Below are 17,072 nucleotides of genomic sequence, written 5' to 3'. Positions count from 1 at the left end.
GTTCATCACTGTCGTGTATTCTGTACGAGGAAATCAAATGATTCCATACTTTTATGAACCCTTACCCTGCTAAATTTCTATAATGAACTTGTTCATCTTTCAATTTGGACAATACCATTAATTGCCAAAAGGGGTGCTAACCAAAAAGATACTGACTGAATGGCGAAAAGTGCACGGATGTGCAGGCTGATCACGATCTACACTAGTCGCAAAGGCAGAATAATTTGTGTCCAGCATGACAAGGGGTAATAAATGATACCGTTATTACTCCCGTCCGAACAAAAAAATCTAATAACCGTAAAAGGATCGTCTTGCCATTGTGTTTTGACAATAATTTTAACTTTTCTTTGTAAGATAAGCGGGAGCTAACTGTTGTTTACATATCTGTGGTGGCATACTAGTATTTCTGCCTCCATGCACTTAAGCAGATAGTTTTTGCGAAAATTCGTATAGTTTTCGTGAAAATTTAAAAACCTTTCATGAAAAGTAACTCTTGTTCTAAGTGAAAAAAATCACGATAGTGCCAACTCCTGCATGTGATAATAAATAATGCTTAAGATTTTTTTTTACGACGAAACCATATTTGTTTACGTAAAAGAATGAATTACATGTATCTTGAAAAAAGGGTGTTTTTTTTTTTTTTTTTTTTTTTTTTTTTTGTTAACGGTAATCCTGAAAGTATCAAGAAAATCTTATAAACTTCAAGAAAAAAAAAAAAAGAAGAATATCGCGAAAAATTTAGAAAGCCGTTATGAAAGATTTGTTATTTTCACGAAAACTAAGACTTTACGCAACATTTTTCTGCTTAAGTGTAAACGTTTGTTTTCAATAAAAGGTTTTCGCAAAACTTTCTTTTTTCATGAAAATAGAAGTTATCTATATGCAGTACTCGGCAATATTTTGACATTTAGTCTCGATAACCATATAATATTTTCAAGAAAACGTTCTCCTAAATTCACAAAAGTTTATTCAAGTATTGTTTTTTTCTCTCGAAACATGCGAAAGTTAATAAAATTCTATCGCATGCAGAAAAAGGCCACCATACATTTCAGAAACATCTTCAATATTTATCTTAATGATAATTTGACCATGATTTTTATAAGAAAAACATTATCTAGCTGGTCTAATTTTAGCCTGTAAACTAATTCACCTTGGTTATATTAATCATTTTGTACACCCTATTCCCTGATGGAATCTACGCTCGAGCAATACACGCCTACTGTTCTCTTTAGATGCTGAGAGCCAAACAAGGAAGCTCCTGGTAGCGTTTTCACATTTTTGTATAACGCGGCCAGGCTGCCGCACTTGAAGCAGACACTCTACCACTGGAATACCGAGGCAGTTTTATTATTTTGCTGAGCCAACAACTTTAAAACAGAAAATGGACAAACATTTAGATTTTTTTCGAAACTTAGAATGAAGTCTAAGTTTATGTACTAAAATGTGAAGGATATTATGCATGTATATATTAGATGGTAACTTGCAAACCAGTGTCCGCCCATGATAAAAAGTAATGCCCGGGCACCCGGGGTCTTCCTCCACCAGAAGAGCTACAAAAGTCGACATGTGACCTAGAATTATGTTGGTGTGAATGTAACCCCGCCCGCTTAGCTCAATAGGTAGAGCGCAGACTTACGGATCTCGGGGTCGTGAGATCGAGCACTGGGCGAGTATATTCTAACACGATCCGATTCATCAGTGAATTATTATACAACAATTCACTGTTCTGACGTCACAGTTATAACGTCATAGCGTCAAACGGCATGGCGCGTTGGAAAAGAAACCAACTGAAAACGGGCAAAATATCCAATGAATGCCGTCAATGATGTACTTTAAAGTCCTTGGTAACGTGTAAGAATCGAAATAATATATCTCATTTAGTGATTTGCTCTTGAATAAAATCATTGTCGTGATAGAGAATCTATATTTCCTTCAAATCTGAACTCCAAAAAATGGTTTATTCAGCGACAAATCACTTAATGAGATATATTATTTCTCAAATAAATAATATAAAAAATAATAACTGGTGCTTTAATTTAGAAAATGCTACAAAATTGTATAGATCTATATTTTTTACATAATTCCAAAGTCACTGTCTAGCAAAACTCAAGGGTAGAATTGCATATAAGATTGAGATACATTTCGATCCTGGCTTAGATAGGTTACCTGTATGTTGTTTAAGAAATAATAAATCTGTTCCTAAATTTTATCAGTTAATAAAATATGGGCAGGAGTTTGGATGCGTAATAATTAAATCACGAGTGCGTAGCACGAGTGATTTAATCATTCGCATCCAAACGACTGCCCATGTTTTATTAATTGATAAAATTATTGGAACATATTTATTATTTCGATTCTAACAACGCAAATAATTCGCATTTTACAGTACTACATTTTCAGTGTAATACGTCATTCGGGTCATATGCTGTTACAATTTACCCACTACGGTTAGAAAGAGTTGCATAGTCAATGGAACGTATAGATATTTGTTTCTTTTTATCAGAATTTTGAGAAGTATTTATAATTTAGTAATCTAAACAGCTCGCAAACTAATTATGAAGAGAACCATCAAATTAGGCGAGTTGACCCTGTGTTACAAGTTACGAGCTTAACTTTATATGACGTCACATCATTATGACGTCATACTTTATGTCATACATTTATGACGTCACCGCTGAATCTTAATTAAGCTAATTGAATTCGCTCGTAGAGATCGAAACGTGTTTTACGGTCCTACACATAAGTCAGTATGACTTTTTATCATATTTATGTTTTTGAAATGCTGTTTTCAACCGTTTGGCCCTGTAATAATTTGTATGTAATGGAACTGAAGTAGAATCTCTTATGCCACAATCATAGGGGGTGAAATGTAACAGCCAACCATATTTTATCGTAGATTCATGTATAGGCGATTTCTCTATATGTTTATATAGCAATTGCTGCAGATCGTGTTAGAATTTGGTATAAATTATTGAAAAAAATATACAAGTTAGAATAATTACAAGTTTATGTTGGTATTTTTTCCCATAAAACCAAATTTCTTCCATCAATCATCAATTCTTTACTCCGTTAAAGGCAAAAGATACCTTGCCTGAACTACGTATAAATTGCCAAGCCATTGTAGAAAATTACTTTCAAAAATTCAATGAACCATTTTGCTTCACTTTTTATTGGTCAATTAATCAAAACAACAATAACGTGTATTTTTAATTAAATTGAACTGTACAGACATACTCGTTGATATAACAAAACTAAATGTAAAAACAACTACACATGCAAACCAGAATCTCTTTATTCCAAAGCCAAACACATTCCAAAGATTTATACTTTGTCGCCCGAGAGCCATAATGTTCTATGTCATTTTGGCCAAAATGAGTATTATATACCATTGGAAAGTGAGATCTGAGTCACAGTGACCTGGTCCTCTTTCGGGACATTTCTATTTTTAGATATTAACACAGCCTTTTCGTTCTATCTGCAATTTTCATGTTTTCCTGACTACAAAAATGTTCTATCTGCGTGGTAACCAATGGATTGCTCCTATCAAGTCACATGATATTATATAAAATGGCTGAAGAATGAATCTGATGTGGCACAAGATGATAGTTATTTGCCCTTGGTTGACCACAATAAGGAAATGGTTACGCGGAAAATAGTTTGATGGTGAATATTGGTGAATTTTTGAGTGAATGACCTGCAATAGATGACATAATTGAATACAGGAAATGTGAAATAGTAGGTAAATGTACAATTTGACAGAATGAGAATGTCAGAATATGCATAACGTGACTTTTTGACAGGGCAAGGTTTGCCTTTCTGCGGTCCTCTAGGCCTCCTGGTATTCTTCGTACGCATGTGATTTGGTTCAAAATGGTGGAAAAAAGAGCCGGTCAATTAAGTTCAGTACTTTTAGGGGGTTTGGAATGCATGCAAAATTGCAATAGTGTCCAGTGTCTATATAAAACATATAGTAAAAATAATTGTTGTTTTGTGCCATGTAGAAGTTAACAAGTAAAATTGCAAATAAATTTTCAAGTTCCCAAATAGCAGTAGTCTAAATGTAAGTAATCATTTTTAATTCCAAACTCATACATACTTGTCCATTTGTCCTGCTTTAGGAATGGTACGTTTAATTAAAAATTGTGAAACATGAGTGCTGTAATAAATCGGATGAGAACGTATTTGGACAAAAGTAATTCACTTCGATGTAACACTTCAATGCTTTCTTCGAAAGCACTGAGAGAGACCAAATCAGACAGTGAAACTGCAACCTCGGTTTAACTGAATTTGCTCATAGGCAGGAATGGAAAATGCAAAGAACATTATGGTTCTGAGTGGAACGGCGATTACAATTTTGTAGAATATTCTATCTGCACTGGACAAACTTCCAGTGCGGTATGTCTGAATTCACGATTCTTTATATTTCGTAGCTTTCCTTGGAACTAACTAAATAAAACACATAACAATGTCTGTTAGAATTCGTCAACAAACAAAAATGTTGTAAACTCCTGAAACTTCAAACTTGGTTTTCTCAAAAACAAGAAAAATACACATAGAACATTACGGTTCTTGGGTGACAACTTATCAACACAAAGACGGTCGTGAAAAATAATCTTTTGAGACAATCCGGCTGCATATATGCCTGACTGTATTCGTTCTATTATTAATATTGCATAGATAGAACCTAGAGTTTTATTTGTTTAGGGATAACGCATGTTTTTTGTGTTATAACGTCTGCAGAATACAGAGGGACTGATTGGTGCCCGAGCCCGTAAGGCGTATCCAGAGGGATTCTGATGATGTTATAACACGAAATGAACATACACTAACGCTATTCTAGCATAAAACGCGAAAAAAACCCTTAAAAATGAATACATTCTTCCTCAACGTTTTTAAATTTCTATGAAATGCCCGGGAAGATCTTAGACGTTTTTTCACGATGACGTCATTTCCATTTGACGTTTACGCTTTGCCGCGGAACGCCCATATATAAAAAGGTATTATAACAGCACGTGAGCGCGGGAATCACGTTTTCTTCCTTGTTAAAACACCCCCGAAAATGGACAAGAACAGCAGTTTTATGCTAGAATGACTTATCTAGTCTTGAAATAATATTAAAATGTGTGTATTCCTAATTATATTATGTACTAGTAACAGATATAGTATGATTAGTTATAACTCTCTTAACCTGAGACCTGTGACAAAAATTTAATTGTGATTATCTTTGTTACCACTCTCAGAGTTTTTTAGACAAAATGATCTAGGCATTTTATTCCTGCAATGTGATTTTAATAATTTGCGACATCAAATGCTTTAACTAAGTGTAAGAACTTTTATACTGTGTAAATTACTGTGCTCATGATTTGTAAATGTGTGTTTTAACCTGGATAAATATCTCTCTATCTACCCAGATAGGGACATGATTTGTAAATGTGTGTTTTAACCTGGATATATATCTCTCTATCTACCTTGATAGGAACATGATTTATAAATGTGTGTTTAACCTGGATATATCTCTCTCTATCTACCTAGATAGGAACATAATTTGTAAATGTGTGTTTTAACCTGGATAAATATCTCTCTATCTACCTTGATAGGGACATGATTTGTAAATGTGTGTTTAACCTGGATATATATCTCTCTATCTACCTAGATAGGGACATGATTTGTAAATGTGTGTTTTAACCTGGATATATATCTCTCTATCTACCTAGATAGGGACATGATTTGTAAATCTGTGTTTTAACCTGGATATATATCTCTCTATCTACCTAGATAGGGACATGATTTGTAAATGTGTGTTTAACCTGGATATATATCTCTCTATCTACCTAGATAGGGACATGATTTGTAAATGTGTGTTTTAACCTGGATATATATCTCTCTATCTACCTAGATAGGAACATGATTTGTAAATGTGTGTGTTTAACCTGAATAAATATCTATCTATCTACCTAGATAGGGATATGATTTGAATTGTATCATGGTTAAGGCTTATCATATAAGGGTAGTATGCAATCCACTAACAACACCCCTTTAAACCGAATAACCCTGTAAAACGAAATCCCGTTCAAACCGACACTGAACTATGGTTTGGCGGTTGTTCGGGGTTTAGAGCGGATGCAAGGGTGCCTGTTTCGTAATGTTGTGCATATATGCCATTGGCATCACACCAGTGCTAGAATAAATAAACGGAATGAAACTGCGTCAGTTACATATATGTCCGTAGTTGGTAAACGTAGCACTGACGGTGTACCACTATCACGTGTCGCTCAATATCCGGGATATGGAGGCGGAGGATCTGAAATAATGTATAATTAAGTTTTGTACGGACATAATAATTATGAAAATCAGGAAAATGTAAGATTTCATAATAGTACTAAAGTCTTTCAATATATGATAATATAAATAAAGTAAAACTGATTCATGTATTATGCTCTTTTTGTAGAGACAACATGTCAAAATAGATTTATAAAAAATGCAAATAATGTAAAGATAAGGTAATATGTAAACCATTCTTTTTACATATAAGTAATGTAAATAAAAATTTAGATAACGTTAATTTAATTTCTATTTTACAACAATAAATATATTATCAAATTATCAGAGCAAGTTCCAACAAATGAGAAAACCGAGTCTTCGTTACATCAATTTTCGGTGTAGTTTGGTTAACGAGTGTAACTTTGATTATTAAATACCTGAATCGGGCGGATCATAAGCTTGAGGGGTCAAGGCAGGCTGGTTTCCGACCATTGGTACTTGTTGATATACGGGTTTTTGTACTTGGTACCCTGCATACACTGACGGATCTGGTGTATATTGTTGCTGCGGCTGGATACCGGGCTGATTGGGCGGATACTGCATCAAACTTGTTGCCTGGTTTGGGGAATTCTGAGTTTGATTCGCAAGCTGGTTCCCATGTTGAGCATGGAAATGGTACTGTACAACGACAGCTGAAGTTTAAAAATCAAATGATAATAATTATCGGAATAACCAATTAAGGAAGCTCCATTGATAGTTTATATTACAAAACCAATTTACTGAGTATTTTACTGAGCTGATTTCGTTTTGGCGGCATGACTGGTCAAAATTAATCAACAAAATTTATAGAAAAAAAATTGTTCTAGACATAACATTTAAAGACGTTACTCGGTTATCTTAGAATTAGGTACTAGTATTTTCTTTCCTTTTAACAATCGCAAAACATGATAATCCTGCAACATGCATGCATTTCTTCCGACTGCTGAATAAGCATCAGTTCACCAAGACGTCTTTCTTAAAACAATCTAGTCATTTTATTGCCTCTCTAGCAAATGTCTAGAGGAAGTAAATGGCACTATCATAGCTAAGAAATTCATGTACTGGTTTCACATGCGGAAAGTCGCGGGCTCAAACCCACCAGAGGCTGGATATTTTAATTCATATAAAATCTAGACCCAATGTGGTGTGTTTTACATCAACACACATGTTTAAGAATAATGTGTAACTTTTGGAATTCGAGTATCAGTATCATCCAAAACTAAAAATGTCTAACATTACTGTAGTTAAGCTGCCCATATAGGTAACCGGTGGCCGCTTTAAAAAAGTTTAGATAGGTCAACTGTTTAGAAGGTCCAGCGTCCCCAAATAATAATGAAAAAGTCATTTAAAGATTTTTCTATTTTCAGCTAAAGAGTCCCCTTAAAGGGACCAAATGCCGCCCCCACCCCTTTCCCATCTGAAAAAAACAATAACAGCAGACTTTGAAAAAATGCTAAAGCGAAGTTTGATAAAGATCCATGAAGAAGTTTTTTTGTTTTTTTTAAATCTATTTTTAGCTTTAGTAAACAAAACAGGCCAAACTCCCCCTTTGAACATAATTGGGAGAAGAACAAATCTTCGGTTTATTCTTTTGATAAGCTTATGTACAAATCCATACAAATGTACTGAGATCTGTTTCGATTTTGCCTTAAGGATGTTCGAGCGTTTCAGAATAACCGCCATTTTGAAAAATGTTTCTTCGAGTATTGCTTTCTAACAAAAGGTTTGCCAAAAATTAATGCTAAAAAATTAAAATATGGCCAATAATGTACCATTTAGCCAAATAGATTTTACTTTTTGCGAAAAAGAAAATTTTAACCTTATTTTTGGCCGGCATTTGCCTGAAATGTACGGAAGGTTTACAATGGGGTAGGGGTAGGTAATTCCAAATATCTAATAAAGTAGATCAGGTTTGGTTTTGATATTTTCTTGACTGTTACATGTAATAATAAGCTATAAATGAAATAAAAGTTTTCAAGATAGCTCTTTATATTTTGTAGAAAAGAATTAATTTAAACAAAAAGAACAAAAAAATTCAAAATTCACAAGTTTTTAACAGTTTTCCTTAATAAATCTCTTAGATGCACGGTGACCCCAACTTTTTTCTTTCCATTTTGAAGCATTCTGTGTGTCATTAAAGTTTCAAAATATTTTGAAACTCTTAACGTCAGATTTTTTTTTGTAGATCTAGATACGTTTTTTTTTCCCGTTGAAAATTAAGCGGGTGGGGTAATTATGTCAACATGTAAATTTTAAAGTGACATTGATGTTTAAAGACTGATATCACCTTGTACTCATATTAACCTGTAAGACCCGAATTCCTATAACATTATGTGTGATAATATATGTTTTATAAAGTACCACCATTTTTCAATTTTACAAAATTTTAGAAACAGTGGGTGAAGAAAATGCCCAATAAAACTAAAACGAGCTCGGTGACCTCTATTTTTCTTCTCTTGTTTTTCTTGGAAACTAATGTTCTTCAAGCTGACAGAATATCAAAAAATTCTTAAATGTTAGAAAAAAATTCGTTCCTACATCCTTAGAAATATTGCTTTTTTTGTATTTCAATGAAAGCAAAAAATATTTAAAGGAGTTCATCACAATATTTTGTGCGCAGCTCAATCGCGCAGCAAGCGATATCCACTGTAAAGTTCAGAATTCGCCGCCGAAAGTGCATAATTGTCGGATATGAGGGCACTCACGCAAAATATATCGTATGTACTGACAATATAGGTCGTGCATCCATATTTTACCTTTAAAAGTGATTGTGTTTTATTGGAGGAGTAGTTGTAGGAAGTGCTCGAATCGAATACTTTGTGGACAGCCAATTTGAAAGTAAACTATTTCGTCCAGTAATGATGCAGCCGACTCCAAGTCAAATAAAATTCCAGAAAATCTTAAAGTAGATATATCTCCTTCAAGTTCAAATGTGACTTCCTAAAAATGTTTTATACTTTTTGTGCCCCTTCCCGAATTTCACGTAGTAAGACCAGAGTTATGGCCCCTGATAGTCAAATTGTACATAAAGGGTCTAAACATTTGTGTCGCATGTACCTCAAAATTATATGCGCCAAGAGTCATGAAACCACACAAGAATTAAATTCAGAATGCGAAATTGTGCACCAGTGCTTTTATTTGAGGTTTCACTCAATAAAAACAGATTTATGTCCCTTGACGTGGTCAAATATATACGTAAATGGGATGTGAAAGCTTGTGTAGCACGTATCTCAAAAAGTATTTGATCTAGAGGCTTGCAACCTTAAAGGAGCATTATTCCGCATGTGAGTAAGAATATTGGTTAAGGAACTGGTAATAACATTGTGCAATTTGTTTTGTAAGAAAAAAAAAATGTTCATAATTTTTAGGTGGGTGGGGTAATGAAAAAATACTTTTGTTGGTGGATTGAATATTTTTTAATTTTTCTTGAAAACAAGCACGGGTTGATATTACTTTTTTGGTTTAGATTTTTTTGTCTTAGTTCTAGCTTACATAGTATAAAATTTGGAAAAAATCTGTCCGCTAGATTTTTCATATCATTAAGAAATACTTCGTGTTTTTCTCAGTTTCAAATACTTTCGACATCTGTCAAGAGTAATTTTTTTGAGTTAATATATCTATATGTTGACATTTTATGCATAGTTATAGTGGTGTTATTAATTCGGATGCATAAAAAGTAACATCAGAATGAAACTTCGAATAAATAATTGTTTGCAGTAGTTTTATTATAACATGTATGTACTGTTTCTTCAGACAAAAATACCGATTTGGTGTTCTTAATAAACTTTGAATATTGAAAAAAGAAGCACGGGTACCTATTAGTTTTATTTTTTATTTTAACTTGTCATACATCAATCTATAAATATGCAAAGTTACAAAAAATTCTGTCCGCTAGAAATAATTGTGAAAAACACCTTTAACTGTTATGAAAAAGATTATCATATATAACTTACGTGCACCGTACTGAGGTTTGGGAGTCGAACTTCTTCCATGGGCTTTAAATTTTGCACAAACACAACTGATCAGAATCGCGAATATGATAAATATACCAACTAATACTTGCACAACTGTGCCGGCGGAGCTGTCGTCGTCATCATAATCATTATAATCCGACGACCATGACATCCACGAGGACCATGTTGATGGCGTATAACGGCTGGTAGTAGTCACTGCAATGAAAGGACAATTATATATATGCAGTAGTAGTCACTGTTATTCAACGCAATGATACACTAAATGGGTCTCCTTGGCCGATTGGTTAGGGTCGCTGACTTGAAATCACTTGTCTATCACTTAGGTGGGTTCGAAACCTCGTTTGTGTAGAAATTTTCATGTGATGAAGCGATCCAGCTGGCTTACGGAAACTCCGAAAGTCGATGGTTTACCCAGGTACTCGACCATGCCTGAACCAGTGCGGGGACCTGGGGTCTCTCTCTACCAAGAAAAGCTGAAAATTTCTTCATTTGACCTGAATTATGTAGGTGGGACTCACCCCACTACCCCCACCCACCCCGTGAAAAATAAATAAATGAATAAAATAATTATGATAAAATGATGGCCAACCCACGTGACTTCTTCATACCATACACACCGAGAAGACGTCCCGATTCAGGTAACCTTTTGCCTTTAGTTTTGATTTTCAGAGGATAGAGAAATAGTGCTCTGAAGACAGCAAAATTACTTTCTCCTCAAAAAGCGCTTGCCATCAATTCTCAGTATTTTTTTCTCAAACATTTCGCCCAACTGCGAAAGTGTGTACGATATCTAATAGTTTTTTTCCACGGAAATATCAGTTGAGCGAAGTGTTTGTAAAAAGTACTGAGAAGCTGCTCATTTTGCTGTCTTCGACGTTCTTTAAATACTGATCATTGTCTGAAAAAGGGAGATATACAAACAAAGAGTGTAGGTGGGTGTGGGGAGGGGGCAAGGCCCGAGGTCGCTTAACTGAGTAACATACAATAACAGGATAAACATGTTTGACCTAGTGATTTCATGGAGACACATATTCTGATCAATTTTCATTAAAATTGGACTAAAATGTGGCCTCTTGAGTGTAAACAAGCATTTTCTTTGATTTGAGCTAGTCACCTAGTTTTTGACCCCACATGACCAAGATTTCATGAAAACAAACAATCTGACAAAGTTTCGGGAAGACTGGAGCAAATAAGTGGCATCTAGATTGTAAACAAGCTTTTCCTGACACAGTGACCTAGTTTTTGACCAATGTGACCCCGATTCGAAATCATTCTGACCAACTTTTAAGAAGATAGAATAAACAATGTGGCCCCTAGAGTGTACACAAGTTTTTACTTTGATTTGACCCGGTTGTTTAGTTTTTGACCACACGTGAACCAGATAAAATTTCATCCGAGATTTTATGGAGACAAATATATTCTGACCTAGTTTTATGCACATCAAATGAAAAATGCAGTCCTATTGCAAACACACAGTTGTTCTTTGATTTGACCGGTTGACCTAGTTTATTCAAAGTTGACCTGGATCTCATCAAAACAAACATTCTGACCAATTCTCATGAATTTCAAACTTAAATTGTGGTCTCTGGAGTGTTAACAAGATTTTCCTTTGATCCGGCAAAGCGACCTAGTTTCCGAACCCATATGATCCAGATTCGAACTTGGCGAAAAGATCAGCAAGTCTGACCACATGCTATTTGTTGAATAAGATATTGTTTAAACCAAAAACAAAAAAGCTCATTAGCTTACTACTCGATCCCTTGCTCTTGTAGAAATGTATTGTAATCACATGCTATTTGTTGAATAAAATATTTATTTAAACTAAACATTCTAACCAAGTTTCATGAAGATAGGGTCATAAATGCGGCCTCTAGCATGCTATCAAGCTTTTTCTTTGATTTTTTTATTTGACCGGGTGACCTACTTTTTGAGCCCACATAACCCAGATTCGAACTTGACCTAGAGGTCATCAATACAAACATTGTGACCAATTCTCATCAGTTTTAAACCGTGGACTCGAGAGTGATAACAAGAATTTCCTTTGATCTAGACCCACATAATCCAGTTTCAAACTTGACCTATAGATCATCAAGACAAACATTCTGACCAACTTTCATAAGGATTGAGTCACAACTATTGCCTCTACAGTGTTCATAAGCTTTGTCCTTGACTTGACCGGGTGATCTAGTTTTTGACCCCATATAACCAAAATTCGAACTTTACTTAGAGGTTATCAAGACATACATTCTGACCTGTTTGTTCTCATGAGTTTCAAACTGAAACTGTTGACTCTAGTGTTAACAATATTTTCATTTAATCTGGCCTACTGACCTAGTTTTTGACCCCATATGACCCAAGACAAACATTCTGGTAAAGTTTCATGAAAATTGGGTTGCAACTGTGGCCTCTAGAGTGTTCAGAAGGAAAATGTTGACGGACGACTGACGACGCACGACGGACGACGACGGACATTATATCTCAACAAAAATCAACGCGTGGCCTCAAATTTATGTATATGCTTACCGATATGTTTCTTTGTAAACAATTTCACATGAACTGAAGCATTTCGTTGGTAGACAAAACGGTATTCGACAGACGAAACACTGTTCCTGTCACAGAGAGGTTTTAAGTAGAAATCCGAACAAAAGTACTCCTGAAACCAAAATAAGTACAACAAAATATTCACATACAGAGCAATCAGACAAATTATGTTTATCAAAAAATTGCTTCCATTCAGACAATAATTTCTATAAGATAAAGTTCGGTACACGAAAGTTCAGTTTAACATGAACTGTTTTTAGTTTAGCATAAATATCAGCTATCAAAATGCCAGTTTTCATTAAGATACATTACACGTGTTGCTCTGTCGCCCAAGTGTGTTGCGAGAATAACAAGCAAATTCAATGAATTGGTATCCGCGGGAAGCAAGAGGATGTAGGCATTCGGAAGAGCCTCACACTTGCTATGATCAATGAAGACTATCCTCCGGAATCATGGACTCATGTCTATACAGACGGGTAAGCCACACGCGCCGTCAAAGATGGAGGAGCAGGAGTTTTCATTCAATACCCATCTGGCAAGAGAGAAACACTACATGCAGCCACAGGAAAACACTGCAGCAATTACAAGGCAGAGACTGAAGCACTCATGAAGACCGTCTCAATGGTTGAAGACTCGGCAGAAGAAAGCTCCTCAGTCGTCTTTCTCACAGATGCACTGTCTGTCATGGAATCTCTGATCAACAATAAAGCTCCGCAGCCAGCCAGGAGAATGCAGAGCCTGAGTATAACCTGCAAAGTAGCACTTCAATGGATTCCATCCCATTGTGGACTTGCAGGCAATGAAGAGGCAGACAAACTGGCTTAGCTAGGAGCTCAGTCAGAACAACCAACAGAACCTGTGAGTTACAAGGAGAAAGTCACCATCATCAAGGCACTAACGAGACCAAGGATGGAGGAAGATGCTTTTCATCTCCTCGATCGGTCTGAACAAGTGATGATGGTCAGGCTCCGCTCAGGGCACAACAAGCTCAATGCTCACATGTACAAGAAATACAGACTGACATCATCGCCAACTTGTCCATGTGGTGAAGAAGATCAGACTGCGGAGCATATACTTCAGAGATGTAAAAGGCATGACCAGGAGCGAGCTGCGACTTGGCCGATAGATACCTCAATCCACCAGAAACTGTATGGAGGCATTGAGGATCTGCGGCAAACCACAAGTTTCATCGAGGCTACTGGTCTGACAGTGTAGTCGCGAACGACAACAAGAAGAAGAATGAATTGGTATCCCCCGCCGAAAGGGCTTGTGGTGAGGAATGGCAAAAAAATATATCCGGCAAAATGTTAAGGATGTTACTTAGAAGCAAATAATTTCATTAGTCAAAATCATTTTAACACAAAATGAATGCTTTTTTTTGAATGGGGGGGGGGGGGGGGGGGGCAACGGGGGTGACCGGGGGAGGGTACAAAATTTCACATGTTGATTATAAATATTGATGGTTGATTAAAAATAATAATAATAAAAAATTGGGGGGAGGGGATACATGAACGGGGTGGTGGGCAAGACTGAGTGGAGAGTGAGGTGGGGGAACGGTACAACTTTGCATGCTGATAAATATTCATGGAAGGTTTGAAAAAAGAATAGTAAGGAATGATTTTTTTTTCGGGGATTGGGGTGGGTGGGAGGGGTAGGGTCAGGTGTGACCAAGGCAAGGTGGTGACCAGGTGTGGGTACACAACTTCACATGTTTATAATAAATGTTCATGAAAAAGAATGAAAGAAGTTTAATGAAATTCTACCAATTGGTTGGTTTGTTATGCACAAATCTGTAGATTTTTAAACAATTAAAGGGCAATAACTCTAAGGAAAATTGACCAATTGAAAAAAGACAGGCATCATGGAAGTATGTTGGTTCATATTTATTTCAAGTTTCATGAAATTCTACCAGCTTGTTACTGAGAAATGGCTGCAGACGTGGATTTTTAATTAAATCAAGGGCAATAACTCGAAGGAAAATTGACGTATCCAAAATAAAACTTGACGGGCATCATTGCAGTATGTTGGTGCATGTTTATTTCAAGTTTCATGAAATTCTACCTGATAGTTACTGAGAAATGGCTGCGGACGGACATTTTTCATTAAATCAAGGGCAATAACTCTAAGGGAAATTGACCAATCCAAAACAAAAAACTTAACGGGCATCATCGCAGTATGTTGGTTCATGTTTATTTCAAGTTTCATGAAATTCTACCTGCTAGTTACTGAGGAATGGTTGCGGACGGACATTTTTGGGCATTTTTCATTAAATCAAGGGCAATAACTCTAAGGGAAATTGACCAATCCAAAAAAAACTTGACGGACATCATCGCAGTATGTTGGTTCATGTTTATTTAAAGTTTCATGAAATTCTACCTGCTAGTTACTGAGAAATGGCTGCGGACGGACGCACGCACGAACGGACGGACGGGCTGACAGACGGACAACGCCATTTCAATACCCCCTCCCGATTTCATCAGCCGGGGATAATAATGTCGGGATTTTAGAGTGAAGCAAAATGTATGTCTGAAAGATTTTACACCCACTTTCTTAACAACCCCCATTGCAATTATACAGTATGCTCAATAATCTAGTAGAAATAATAAAGGACCTTAAAAATGTTAAACTATTGTTGTGTCAGTATTCAATGCCATGAAATTATCATGGTAAATGTTGTTGCGGGTCTTTAAAATAAGTACCTACCTTTTTATAAGAATATCGCTTCACAGCGCCAATGTGATACCTGAGATGCATTGCACAGTCAACATCGATATATGATTCTCCTTCACTTCTGATACAAATCATATCACGAGTGTCATTATTTGTAACAGTAATCACACATTTTGATAAAATATCCCCTACGTCCGCTCCTTCATAGTCCAGGTAGAGCACTTTCTCTACAGTGAGATCGATAGAACGCCCACATTGATCCTTTGTAACAAGTATCCGCAAAGCTAAAATAAAAACTGTCATTTTGACATAGCGTCTTAGAACTATCTCTTTCTCTATTCGCTGGGGACGGGGTTCGGTGTAAAAAACTTTCACAATTAAGGGATTAACGCCGGTGGGGACGGGGTTCGGTGTAAAAAACTTTCACAATTAAGGGATTAACGCCGTCGTTAAACATTATTCAATATCTATGACGCTCGGTTAACCTGGGTTCAATTCTTGCACTTCATCAACCGTCCCCCACCCCACCCGACCCTACCCGGATTTGAATAATTATAACCCGCTCTTGTAGAAGCTTTCATTAATACGTCTTACAGCTTATGTGATTCTGAGCACATTTGTAATGAAAATTATAATTTATTCCATTTCATACTTTGTACTATTATTTTTCTCAAGCAAAGACGGCGTGTCTCCTTCCAAACAGTGTTGTTATTGTATTTTGGAATAAATTAAATGATCTACTAGTAAACTTTGATAATGTGGCAGTTGAGTCTAATAAGTCTAGCGGTGTTCAAAGATAATCTGTCATAAAATCATATTGGGACTGTATTGCAAAGTAATTATTAGTTACCTACATGTATAGGAAAATAAACAATGTCAGTTGAGGTCAACTGCCACATTATCAAAGTTTATTAATACCCGATTAGTGGCTTTGTTAACATAACATGAATGACAACAAACTAGCTCTAAATTATTTTAATAAAGTACTTTTACATACATTATGTAAGAAATGTACATACAGACTACATTTTCATGAAATATCAAATTATAATTTACAAATTATTGATCAGATCAGATCTAGATCTTATCCTTTTAGAAATAAAACAATAGAATCTAAACAATTACCTGTAGAAATCGGGAACAAGAACATAATAACGGTAAACATTTTGAAAAACATCTTGTTATCCATTACGATCCTCGATAACCGACTTATTTTCTCTATATTGACCCATACAATATATCAATCCATAATCACTGTTATACATGCTGTACAAGGAGAACAGCCCCCCACGTTTGCCAATAACTTAGTAGAAATTTGTTTTATCGAATTCTAGTGTGCAATATCTACCACAAGTCATACAGAAGATTGAACTGACTCAGCAGTACTGTCCTGCATCTTCTAATACACGTTATTTGTTAACAATAATATTAATAAAACAGTTTTGCGCCAAATATTGTTTTTTTTTTATTTTATCATGGTAACTCAATAAGACAATACATGTACTTATCTGCAACGAGGCCTTCAAACAAAAACAAATGAATATAGTTCATGCTAAATTATCGAATTAATATGATAAATAAAATTAT

At 35.5% G+C, this 17,072-nt stretch overlaps 1 protein-coding gene across 3 annotated transcripts; it reads right to left on the bottom strand.

Annotated features, from left to right (window-relative positions):
• Nucleotides 1-3,148: 3,148 nt before the first annotated feature.
• LOC123529540 (uncharacterized) lies at nucleotides 3,149-16,819 on the bottom strand. 3 transcript variants are annotated; one of them, XR_008366653.1, is made up of 7 exons: nucleotides 16,611-16,819; nucleotides 15,519-15,769; nucleotides 12,798-12,927; nucleotides 10,254-10,469; nucleotides 6,699-6,953; nucleotides 3,626-6,301; nucleotides 3,149-3,537 (listed from the first exon to the last, which is right to left on the bottom strand). XR_008366653.1 is itself a non-coding variant. In XM_045309909.2 (6 exons), exons 1-6 carry the CDS (start codon nucleotides 16,672-16,674, stop codon nucleotides 6,273-6,275), a joined length of 945 nt encoding a protein of 314 aa, XP_045165844.2. In that variant the 5' UTR covers nucleotides 16,675-16,819; the 3' UTR covers nucleotides 3,149-6,272. The 3 variants fall into 3 exon arrangements, 1 of the variants encoding a protein (XP_045165844.2); XR_008366652.1 differs by having other exon boundaries at nucleotides 3,149-5,383; nucleotides 5,445-6,301; XM_045309909.2 differs by having other exon boundaries at nucleotides 3,149-6,301.
• Between the last annotated feature and the right edge of the window lie 253 nt (nucleotides 16,820-17,072).

Source organism: Mercenaria mercenaria, chromosome 13 (assembly GCF_021730395.1).
Source record: "Mercenaria mercenaria strain notata chromosome 13, MADL_Memer_1, whole genome shotgun sequence".
Classification (NCBI taxonomy): domain Eukaryota; kingdom Metazoa; phylum Mollusca; class Bivalvia; order Venerida; family Veneridae; genus Mercenaria; species Mercenaria mercenaria.
This window is presented reverse-complemented; position numbering and strand designations above follow the sequence as displayed.

What these genes read in the sequence shown, in the direction of transcription:
- LOC123529540 (XM_045309909.2), bottom strand. Translation starts at nt 16,674, where the DNA reads ATGGATAACAAGATGTTTTTCAAAATGTTTACCGTTATTATGTTCTTG. An exon ending in CTTGTTCCCGATTTCTACAG is followed by an intron (nt 15,770 to 16,610) that starts GTAATTGTTTAG and finishes TTTTTATTTTAG; the next exon opens with CTTTGCGGATACTTGTTACA. An exon ending in AGCGATATTCTTATAAAAAG is followed by an intron (nt 12,928 to 15,518) that starts GTAGGTACTTAT and finishes TTTTGGTTTCAG; the next exon opens with GAGTACTTTTGTTCGGATTT.